The following is a 12665-nucleotide window of genomic DNA, read 5'->3' as shown; positions in this document are numbered from 1 at the left end:
ATATCGTGAACTATTTCACCATTTCCATGCTTGTTTAACAATTTAAAATGTAAATTTCTGGGATTTTGACAGCTGTGTTGATGCTCTTACGTACGGCGATGCTGTTTAGACACAATTGTTTTTGGAGTGAAAAAACTGCAACAACAAAATAACAGCCTTTCATGGTTTGAATCACTTCTACTGCTGTTAAACCATTTCAGAGGGTGAATTCAGTTTTACTATGAGTGGAATCTAATCTAGTGGCTTCTAGCATCTGCGTCTAAATAGATGATCTATGCAGTCGTGTATAGGAATTAGATTTTTTTTTATCCTTAACATGATAAATAAATCCAAAGGTGAAGTGGCTTCCATTTGTTTTTATCATTCCTCCGAGGGGCCGTTTGGAATTACTAAAGGTAATGGTATTTACGTGATGCATTATCATAAATTACACGCACAAGAGCAAAGGTATTGACTCAAGAATACAAAAAGAAATCCACATCAGAATCAGTCCTGTAAAAATGTCTTAGAACATGAGTTTTATTGTGTTTTGTATGGAATCAAAGCATGTTACTGGGTAAAACCGCATATGATTAATGCATTTGTGGAGAACAGCCTGACATGGTGAGATCAACTCAAATAAAATACAGACCCGTCAGTGAGTACAGGTTACATTCACAACGGGAAACATCTGGTAGTCTATAGGCCTAGTAATGTTTTAATGCTTTGTTCACATAGTTTGTGCTTTATAAATTTGGCTATATTTTGTCCAAAAAACAAACAAACCCACCTCTCTATTACATGTTGTAGACATTGAGGCATATATGTATGCACCAGATACATTCAAATATCATGTTCATCTAAAAATATTTTTTTTCTTTTCATTTTCTTTATAAACTAATAATACAATAAATAATAACAAATAATAAAACAGCACACTTTCCAGCATGCCTGGAAAATCATTGCAAATATGCTTATGTAATATGTACATATAGAGGTAGGGCAACAATGAGTTTTCTAATAAACAACTATAGTACACAAAAACACTTGAAGAGGGCTGAAGGACAAGCAGCAGGGAGGCATGTACTGTACACGGCATGGCTTATGTTGCATGTTGAGTGGTGATGGACAACAGGAGGCCAAGGACAACTTCTTCTCTTCATACCATATTCTGAAAATAAATCCAAGATTAAATTAAAACTATTTTGTTGCCAAGCAATCTCATCCTGGCACATTAGAGACTCAAATGAAATCAAAAAGAGAGTTTTGTGGCTAAGTCCAAGTTTGTAAGTCTTTGAGTTTGAGGACATCTCCAAAAACCAAAAATATAGATGACTCATCAGCACTACAAAGATTTTTTATCCAGGTAAATGCTCCTTAGAATGAGAATTTCATTCGAATGATATCAGAATTAAGAATTATTAATTGACTTAAAAAATGGGCGTTACCATCAAGTTCAAGGTATTATAATACTTGCCTTGCTCATTGAATAACATTTTACAATAACTTTTTAATTTCAATTAATTTAATAAAAACCAAAAATGAAAATGCTCTCATCATTTACTCACCCTCATTCAATCTAAGATGTGTATGACTTTCTTCTGCAGAACACAAATTAGGATTTTTAGAAGAATATCTCAGCTCTGTAGGTCCTCACAATGCAAGTGAAAGGTGGCCAGAACTTTGAAGGTCCAATAAGCTCATAAAGGCAGCATAAAAGTAATCCATACGTCTCCAGTAGCGATCCAGACGGTTTTGGGTGAGAAACAGACCTAACGTAATTCCTTATTCACTATAAATCTTGAGCAGTCTCCTTAGGGATTGTGATTTCAAGCTCGATTACACTTTCTAGCACTCTGTGCATCCATCACACTAAGGAAGTGTAATTGAGCTTGAAATCATTATTGTACCTAGTGACTGGAATGGCAAGGTGGACAGTGAAAAAGAAGTTATATATAGGTTTGTTATCACCCAAAACCGATTAGATCACTTCAGAAGACATTGATTAAACCAATGTAGTCCTATGGATTACTTTTATGATTCCTTGTGAAATTTGGACCTACAGAGGCCACCATTTACCATTAATAATAATAATAATAATAATAATAATATATATATATATATATATATATATATATATATATATATATATATATATATATATATATATATATATATATATTATTATTATTATATATATACGTATATATATATGTGTATATATATATATACACACTCACCTAAAGGATTATTAGGAACACCATACTAATACTGTGTTTGACCACCTTTCGCCTTCAGAACTGCCTTAATTCTACGTGGCATTGATTCAACAAGGTGCTGAAAGCATTCTTTAGAAATGTTGGCCCATATTGATAGGATAGCATCTTGCAGTTGATGGAGATTTGTGGGATGCACATCCAGGGCACGAACCTCCCTTTCCACCACATCCCAAAGATGCTCTATTGGGTTGAGATCTGGTGACTGTGGGGGCCATTTTAGTACAGTGAACTCATTGTCATGTTCAAGAAACCAATTTGAAATGATTCGAGCTTTGTGACATGGTGCATTATCCTGCTGGATGTAGCCATCAGAGGATGGGTACATGGTGGCCATAAAGGGATGGACATGGTCAGAAACAATGCTCAGGTAGGCCGTGGCATTTAAACGATGCCCAATTGGCACTAAGGGGCCTAAAGTGTGCCAAGAAAACATCCCCCACACATTACACCACCACCACCAGCCTGCACAGTGGTAACAAGGCATGATGGATCCATGTTCTCATTCTGTTTACGCCAAATTCTGACTCTACCATCTGAATGTCTCCACAGAAATCGAGACTCATCAGACCAGGCAACATTTTTCCAGTCTTCAACTGTCCAATTTTGGTGAGCGCTTGCAAATTGTAGCCTCTTTTTCCTATTTGTAGTGGAGATGAGTGGTACCCGGTGGGGTCTTCTGCTGTTGTAGCCCATCCGCTTCAAGGTTGTGCGTGTTGTGGCTTCACAAATGCTTTGCTGCATACCTCGGTTGTAACGAGTGGTTATTTCAGGCAAAGTTGCTCTTCTATCAGCTTGAATCAGTCGGCCCATTCTCCTCTGACCTCTAGCATCAACAAGGCATTTTCAGCCCACAGGACTGCCGCATACTGGATGTTTTTCCTTTTCACACCATTCTTTGTAAACCCTAGAAATGGTTGTGCGTGAAAATCCCAGTAACTGAGCAGATTGTGAAATACTCAGACCGGCCCGTCTGGCACCAACAACCATGCCACGCTCAAAATTGCTTAAATCACCTTTCTTTCCCATTCTGACATTCAGTTTGGATTTCAGGAGACTGTCTTGACCAGGACCACACCCCTAAATGCATTGAAGCAACTGCCATGTGATTGGTTGATTAGATAATTGCATTAATGAGAAATTGAACAGGTATTCCTAATAATCCTTTAGGTGAGAGTATATATATACTGTATATATATATATATATATATATATATATATATATATATATATATATATATATATATTATTTTTTATTTTTATTTCTTAATTCACATCTTGTTAAAAAGAAAGAAAGAAAATAAATAATAATAAAAGATTATTTCAAACCTCTTTATCCAACTTTTGGATTTTTATTTATTTATATAGTTTTCAGATGGCAGGGGAAGAGTCATTCATATTTATGAGTAATTAATGAGTCTTAATGAGTATTTATAAGTGCTACCTGATTTGTTAGAATTAGGGGTTGGGTTGCAGTTTATCTGACCTATCAGGTAGACTTTCTTTATGAATATCAATTATTGTTTGACTGCCATCCTATGTTTCTGAATTTTGCATTCCATATTTTTTAATTTTAAGCCCCAGAAAAAAATACCAAAATTACTTTGCACTAAAAAATTGAAAACATGTTCCTCGTATTTAAGTGCATTTAGGTAATCGTTTTGTGTAAAATGGCATTTTTATTATATTCTTGAATAACTTAATATATACAGACAAACAAAATAGTGTCACATCATTGAACCATATCCCACCCAAACGACCTGATTCAATAGGAGATATGCCAACACAGGAAATAAAACTGCACATGTCAAGCAAATTCATGGGGTCTTTAAAGCTGTAGTAATATTTAAATAGTAACAGTAATATTCCATGTAGCTCTAAGCAGTAAAGGGGTTGGTATTTGTAATATTCATTCATGCTTTGGAATATTAATGCAATGGAGACCCCAGGAGACAAAATATTTCTCTTTAAAAGTGGAAATGCAATCATTTGCCTGGTTAATTTAGTGTGCTACCTGTTCCATGCACACAATGTCCCGAGGCTTATCAATTGCTTATTTATTACAGTGACTAATACAATTATTCAGGCCATGTGCTACCAGACAGTCTGAACTTACACAGTCCCACACAAACACACTCATCTAACCTCATTTCTCCTTCGTCCGGCCCCCAGGGAATGGGAAACTGTGGAGGGTTGAGAGACGGAGCTTCCCGAGAGAGAACAGTGAGTGGACATCTGACCGCTAGACAGCAGGTTTGCTTTGAAGTACTGGATTAAGTCTTCATCTGTGCAGGGTAATTATATTCGGTCAAATCCAAGAAACATAAATGCAACAAATAGAACAAAAAGGAAAGGAAAGGACAACATTTGAATGTTGGCAAGTTGAAAGTTTAAAAAAGCCTGAAGGTTATAAAGCCCTGACAGACAGAGAGATAGATATACAAATAGATGTTGCTAGGGCATTGCTAGAGTGTTCTGGGCGGTTGCTAGGGCATTGCTAAGTGGTTGCTATGGTGTTGTGAGTGGTTCCTCATCAGATATGAGGACATTGCTAGGTGGTTGCTAGGCAGTGGCAATTGCTTTAAGACTAAACGGGAAGCATGGCTCCCCTTAAATTTTAATTAAAATTATGCAATGACATGTTTATCAAATTGTAAATAATATCTCTATAATTCAGATCATTATTGTCCCAGTTCAATATTTTAGGTAACAAATTTGTGCAATAGCATATGACACTTCTGCAAACGTTCGTTCTGTTGATGTTATCTGCATGATTATGTCTGTCTGAGTTAGCAGACACATGGCCCATAGAACCCTACTGAAGCCATACTTCAATTTGAGTCTAAGGCCGATATGTGTCCCATTGAGGTCAGTGGAGGGAAAGATCAATGTTCATTGGACAAGAGGCTCTAGATGCATCATTTTGGGTCCTGCCCGGACTCCGTGCATCTCTAGGAGTTTACGGGAGCTTCATGAGTGGAAATGATCTTATAGTTGACTGGAGAGTGGGCTTTCAATCAATGTATTTTTATCCAGCCTGGAAGCCCGGCTTCTTTATCTGTTGATTGGTCGAGCTTTAAAATGGGCTGAACCATGTAAAAACAGCCAGTTTTTTGAAGCCAGTTATTGAAACAGTGATGCAAGTGAGTGACAGCATTTTGAATTGCAGTAAAACAGAATCAATGTCATTCAGTAGGTAAAGAGTAGAGATGGGAAGTCTGATTCATTTCTGTAGACCGGTTCTTTCAGACAGTTTGTTTCAATGAACCAGTTAAAAAAAACCATTCAGCGGTTCATGTCATCACGTAATGACGTCACTAATATCTATTTCTAACCTCCCGATGTCATATTATTCATGTTGAAACATTCAAATAAAGCTATATGTGAATGCATATTGCGGATTATTAATAAATACATTTAAGATAATTGTATTTAATTAAGTTATAATAATAAGGTTGTTTATTGTCTTCAGTGTTTCATTCTGTTATCCTGCATGTGAATTGCCTGTGACAGATCTTGATTACATCTTGGATACGTTTCATTAACATTTTGCACCTAAAGCATCCAATATAGACACTAATGCACAAATGCAGATGTGTTTTACATGTCTAATGCATATAAAGAGAATACACTAGTCTTAATCAACTCACCAGCAATCTTGATTCGGTTTATAACCATTTAAAATATAATCTGCATGGACAATAAACAATAGTAAAATTCATTTATTCATTCAAGTTTTTCATGTTTTAATGCATATTGTATTTACTCAATCTAGTCATAAGCATATTTCCAGTGCATTTTGTTTATCATTAAAAAACGTACATTTCACTCCAGGTTCATCTTGCTGCAGAATAAGTTGGTTGCAGGTTATTCAACACAATTCATTTAGTGATTATAAACCTTCACTTTTGCCATCGGCAGATGTATATGTTGTAAATAATATAGTAAATATAAAGTTCTGGATTTTTGGTATTTTATTTTCATACAGTATGTTCACTAGTTCATATATGTAGAGTTTTTTTGTGAGTTGGCTTTTGGGGGCAAAATGGCAGACACTGCTAATGTTATTGCCTTAATTTTAGATACATTATTAGATACGCCTTACCTATGAGGAGCAAAAAAACAGGACAGCAGACTTCACATTTAAGTAGCCTAACTATATCAACCCTCGATCAGATGCTTGGGCATTGCTAGGTGGTTGCTATGGCATTCTGGGTTGTAATTAGGGTGTTGCTAATTGGTTGCGATGCTGTGGGCAGTTCCTCGTCAGATGCTAGGGTGTTGCTAGGTGGTTGCTAGGGCATTCTGGGCTACCATTAGGGCATTGCTAGGGCATTACTAAGTGGATGCTAGGGTTTTCCGAGTGTTGCAAGGTAGTCACTAATCTAAAATTTTAAATAAAAAAATGCGTCAAGTAGTAACATCTAAATGAAATGTTTTAGTTAAGTCAAAAATATTAAGAAAATTAACCAAGGCATAGATCAGGTAGAAGTAGGGAACAATTGCAGGTTATCATTACAGTTTCAAGTCAAGTCGTTCATTTTATAGTGCTTTTGTAATGGGAGCCAGCTGGTACATGATAGCTGTGCGTATGTGTAAACCTCACTCCCCTGGCCTCAAGAGGTGCACTAGCGACTTACGCTAGTGGCTGTAGCCTTTAGACTCCTCGTTAGCATGCTCGCCTCCCATGCCGGAGATACCGGTTCGAATGCCATTCAGAGTGGGTTGAGCAGGACCGGTTATACTTATTACAATACAGATAGTTTCAAAGCAGCTTTACATTGTACAGACAGACAGATCAATCTGAACATTTCATAAATGGGTTTTCCATGATTTGTGTTTATTGAGATAAAAAATTGTACAATAAGTGTATATTGGCTTTGTCAAGAAAACACAAGTGTTTTGTTTTCTGACCTTCTGTGCTCCACTGTGCTGCTGTTCCGCGGTCTGATCTCCTCTCACTGCGCTGTGTGGGCGTACAGCTGCCATTGTTTTCCAAGATTCCTGTCAGGTGCTTCAGAGGGTCTTCTGTGACAGGAGGGGATTCAGGGGGAGGAGGCAGGTCTGAGACACAGAAACCAAAAATGTGATAGATCACTTAAATTCTCCATTATTGCATGGGAACAACTGCTTTAGTTGTTTGCTCAATAATGTAATAACTTTGAGGTTTCTTACTCGTCACTTCTCGTCTAGTAAGGCCATCTTTCGGTGATTTCTTTTTAGGTCTGGGCTTTTGAATTGATGATTGGAATGACATGAACTCTCCTAATAACATATAAGTGCAGGCAAAAAGAAGATTACATATACATAGTATGCATATATAATCATTGGCAACATAATAAAAGCAGTTATTTTTGCAGAGATGAAGAGCCTACTTTTGCCTTTATTGTTGGAGAATAGGCACTCCATTTCAGCAATGTCTCTCCAAGGGCTGCTGTAGTGGGGAACAGTGCCATTATGAGACTCTGTCTTCGTTAACGGCTGCGGGTCAGAGAGAGAGAACTGTGCATTGTGTGCACACTGTATCTTCCTGTTGAACAAACAAAAAACAATCAACACTTAAGTGAGCAATAAAACAACAGTGTAGTTTGTGCCTGGCTCAACATAAACACTTAATTAATTTGAGGTCACTTCACTAGAGTTTTCCTTCAGCTGCATTCAATTACAGCAAAGGTTTCCTTAGATAGCCATGCAATGCCACAATGTGTGAAAGTGAAAAAATCAGGACAAAAATATATTATTACTGTACAAAATTATTCTGGTTTTCAATTTAATAATAATAATAATAATACTCTAAAAAGTATTTATGCAGGTAGCTTAAATTAATAAAATCTGCTTCATTTGGTTACATCTAAATTAAGTGGTTTTATTCTTGTTTTAAGTAAAAAAAAAATATATGATTTAACATGACATTACATGAGTCACATCAGCGAACAAAGCTTCATAATTTATTTCTTAATATATTTTTAAAATGCATTTTTTCTGCAATTCTTGCATTGTAGTAATAATATTGATAAATATGAAAATAATCAATATTACAATGATATAATATTGAAATGTGCTGGGTTACAAAAACAACAGTGTGAATAGAAAGTGGAATAACACCCTATCACGACTAAAATGGACCATGGTCTAGTTTCAAGGGCAGGGACAATGTAAATTCAAAGAGAACTGCATTATTTTTCACTCGGTTCACTTTATGGTCCATTGTTTGGTTCTTTTAAAAGTGACGAGTATAATGTCTGTGCCATTAGTGTCACCAAACAGTCTCATGTCTGTTTTCCTAAACACTTCCTCCATCTGCCCTTGACTGAAAAAACAGATTGGTCCCTGTATACATTTCTTGATCACTGAAATGACTTAATGTTTTTGATGCCTTGTTTCATTATTTTGCTAAAACTTTTACTGCATTGAAGGTAGAGGTAGACAGATAGCGAATTTGGCCGATACACGAACTAAGATGGAGGGAAAGGCCATTTACCAATTAATTGGCTGATAGTTTTTAAAATCAATTTAAGAATGTTAAAAAATATATTTTTACTATGACAGGCACAGACATACCAGAACCAAAATTTCAATAATAACCTAATAAAAATTAGGATTTGGTGTATAACATGGGACTTTTAATGATAAACAAGCCTGAAGGACACTGGGGAATCTTATTTTGAAATAATTGATACTTAGCCACATTACTCTATATTAAGTGTAAACCAAATAAAGCTTTTCACACACACACACACACACACGCATGCACACACACACACACACACACACCAGTTATTTACGGTCCTCGAATCTGATTGGACGAGAGATGTTCCATGAGTACTGATGATCTGACACCATCAGCACTCCGATGCTTCACTGTGTGTTTATCACTCCGCTTGTGTTCATGCCATTCTAAACTAAAGTGTAAGAGCAGTGCGTATGTGTTAAGAGCTACTGTAGTTAATTCGCCACAGTTCTTCTGTGGCGAATCTATTTAGGCTGTCTTAATTGCTTCTGTATCTTAATTTTATCCCAGACTGACACAATGTTCAGTATGGGGTCTGTGGGGGCCATGCTATCTGTTGCATATATATATATATATATATATATATATATATATATATATACAGTATCTCACAAAAGTGAGAACACCCCTCACGTTTTTGTAAATATTTGATTATACCTTTTCATGTGACAACACTGAAGAAATGACACTTTGCTACAATGTAAAATAGTGAGTGTACAGCTTGTATAACAGTATAAATTTGCTGTCCCCTCAAAATAACTCAACACACAGCCATTAACGTTTAAACAAAACATTTGAGGGGTGTAGAGTCGAGATAATGTATATATAGTTACACTCACCTAAAGGATTATTAGGAACACATGTTCAATTTCTCATTAATGCAATTATCTAATCAACCAATCACATGGCAGTTGCTTCAATGCATTTAGGGGTGTGGTCCTGGTCAAGACAATCTCCTGAACTCCAAACTGAATGTCAGGATGGGAAAGAAAGGTGATTTAAGCAATGTTGAGCGTGGCATGGTTGTTGGTGCCAGACGGGCCGGTCTGAGTATTTCACAATCTGCTCAGTTACTGAGATTTTCACACACAACCATTTCTAGGGTTTACAAAGAATGGTGTGAAAAGGGAAAAACATCCAGTATGCGGCAGTCCTGTGGGCGAAAATGCCTTGTTGATGCTAGAGGTCAGAGAAGAATGGGCCGACTGATTCAAGCTGATAGAAGAGCAACTTTGCCTGAAATAACCACTCGTTACAACCGAGGTATGCAGCAAAGCATTTGTGAAGCCACAACACGCACAACCTAGAAGCGGATGGGCTACAACAGCAGAAGACCCCACCGGGTACCACTCACCACCACCACCAGCCTGCACAGTGGTAACAAGGCATGATGGATCCATGTTCTCATTCTGTTTACGCCAAATTCTGACTCTACCATCTGAATGTCTCCACAGAAATCGAGACTCATCAGACCAGGCAACATTTTTCCAGTCTTCAACTGTCCAATTTTGTTGAGCTCTTGCAAATTGTAGCCTCTTTTTCCTATTTGTAGTGGAGATGAGTGGTACCCGGTGGGGTCTTCTGCTGTTGTAGCCCATCCGCCTCAAGGTTGTGCCTGTTGTGGCTTCACAATTGCTTTGCTGCATACCTCAGTTGTAACGAGTGGTTATTTCAGGCAAAGTTGCTCTTCTATCAGCTTGAATCAGTCGGCCCATTCTCCTCTGACCTCTAGCATCAACAAGGCATTTTCACCACAGGACTGCCGCGATACTGGATGTTTTTCCCTTTTCACACCATTCTTTGTAAACCCTAGAAATGGTTGTGCGTGAAAATCCCAGTAACTGAGCAGATTATGAAATACTCAGACCGGCCCGTCTGGCACCAACAACCATGCCACGCTCAAAATTGCTTAAATCACCTTTCTTTCCCATTCTGACATTCAGTTTGGAGTACAGGAGATTGTCTTGACCAGGCCCATACCCCTAAATGCATTGAAGCAACTGCCATGTGATTGGTTGATTAGATAATTGAGAAATTGAACAGGTGTTCCTAATAATCCTTTAGGTGAGTGTATATACTGTATATATATATATATATATATATATATATATATATATATATATAGATATATATATATATACTCTATGAATATGTCCATGCTGTTCAAAAGTTTAGGGTCACTTGACTGAAAATCTTTTGATCAGAAGGTGTATGATTAATAAAGAAAAGAAGCCAATATGTTCCCAACATAGATGGAAACTCCTTCATTACTGTTTAAAAAACATCCCAGGGTAATACCTTAAGAAGTTGGTTAAGAAAATGTCAAGAGTACATGTCTGCAAATTCTATGCATAGGCTGGTTACATTGAAGATGCTAAAATATTAAATAGTTTTGATTTATTTTGGATTTTTTTAGTCACAACATAATTCCCATAGTTCCATTTCTGTTCTTCCATAGTTTTGATGACTTTACTCTTATTCTAAAATGTGAAAAATAATAATAATAAAGAATGAGTAAGTGACCCCAAACATTTGACCGGTAGTGTTTGTATAATTTGACCAAATTCAGTTTTTAAAAATAGGTGGTGAGGGAGCCTTTTGCTCACTTGGGGTAAAAGCCCCCTGGGGGGTTTAAAATGATGTTTTGTAGATACTGGGGTAATAGTTATAAAGCACAATTTGTCAACTTAGGCAAATACTTATGAGACAGCAAGATGCTTTTTTTGAGTAACAAATTAATATCATGTTTTCTGTTAATTTCAAACACATTTGACATTTAATTACATCTCAAGTATTATATACATGTATTCATCTATATAATGATTGGATGAGTCAATGTGAGCCCACACTGAACATTTTTCATAACAAATCTATTCGCCCCACTTTAAAAAAAAACACATTGTGTTTAATAGGGGCCTTTAGTCCCTGCAACAAGGGGGCTTTTTACCCCCAAACTATCCTTTCATTTATTGGGCAGTTATTGAACATTTTTTGATTTAATGACCTTAAACAAAACTTAAAATGATAAATAAGTATTTTGTCTACATTTTTTTTTTAAATTAATTTCAGGGATTTTCATTAACTACATAAATGTGCAACGTTTTAAAAATATATAAAAATTAGGTTCAATTGCCTTAAAATCAACCTTTAAACACCACAAACAAGGATCTCATGAATCAGGAAAATGTTTACGGTACATAGTGACAAACAGGTGTTTAGGAAAGTACTGTGGAAGTCTTTGATGCTATTTAGTGTTTTGGGAGAAAATAAAATCAATGGAGCCTTTTACCCCATTGCACCCCTAATGTAGAACCAAGCCGTTCTAATTGTAGAATCCTCCAGCCCAGGCACCAGAGGAACAAGATGGAATAATAATAAAAAAAAACTATTGGCATAGATTTTGCCAATAACAATAGTTCCAAAAAGCAACTGATTAATTGGTAAAACTGATATATCGGCCTACCTCTAATTGAAGGTGTGTTGTTAAAAAATACTTTAGACATTTTAATTAAGTTTAAGACAAATAAACGGTGAGTTTTAGACAACACCATGAAAAAAGCTTAATGTCCATTGTTGCCAACTTAGCGACTTTGTCGCTATTTTTAGCGACTTTTCAGACCCCTTTAGCGACATTTTTTCAAAAACGCGACTAGCGACAAATCTAGCGACTTTTTGGACAAACCTTAGCAACTTTCCAAATTCCAAATATCGCCAGTACTGCAAGCGTGAGGTCTTACTTCCCCGCTGCGTCTGCTCTGTTCAGTGAGCGGCTGAGAGGAGCAGCACATTCCGTTGACTGCACGCCAGCGGACATAGACATGAATGAGCTGCGCATGTGCACGCTGTGTTAGCAGGAACCAATCAGTGATCACATATCAGCTGCCTTCTCCTTTGTTTTA

General features: G+C 36.6%; 1 protein-coding gene across 1 annotated transcript in view; it reads right to left on the bottom strand.

Annotated features, from left to right (window-relative positions):
• Positions 1–501: 501 nt before the first annotated feature.
• The window catches only part of LOC127631630 (roundabout homolog 2-like), an 88928-nt gene continuing 76764 nt past the window's right edge, over positions 502–12665 (bottom strand). Inside the window, exons 23-27 of the mRNA XM_052109898.1 lie at positions 7631–7785; positions 7431–7520; positions 7170–7319; positions 4401–4540; positions 502–1150 (exon numbers count right to left, since the gene is read on the bottom strand). Of these exons, the coding sequence (XP_051965858.1) occupies positions 1139–1150; positions 4401–4540; positions 7170–7319; positions 7431–7520; positions 7631–7785 (547 nt within the window). The 3' untranslated portion in view covers positions 502–1138. The remainder of the gene's footprint in view (positions 1151–4400; positions 4541–7169; positions 7320–7430; positions 7521–7630; positions 7786–12665) is intronic.

Source organism: Xyrauchen texanus, chromosome 38 (genome assembly GCF_025860055.1).
Source record: "Xyrauchen texanus isolate HMW12.3.18 chromosome 38, RBS_HiC_50CHRs, whole genome shotgun sequence".
In the NCBI taxonomy this organism is placed as follows: Eukaryota; Metazoa; Chordata; class Actinopteri; order Cypriniformes; family Catostomidae; genus Xyrauchen; species Xyrauchen texanus.
The sequence above is the reverse complement of the archived record's forward strand: the minus strand, read 5'-3'. Positions and strand labels throughout refer to the sequence as shown.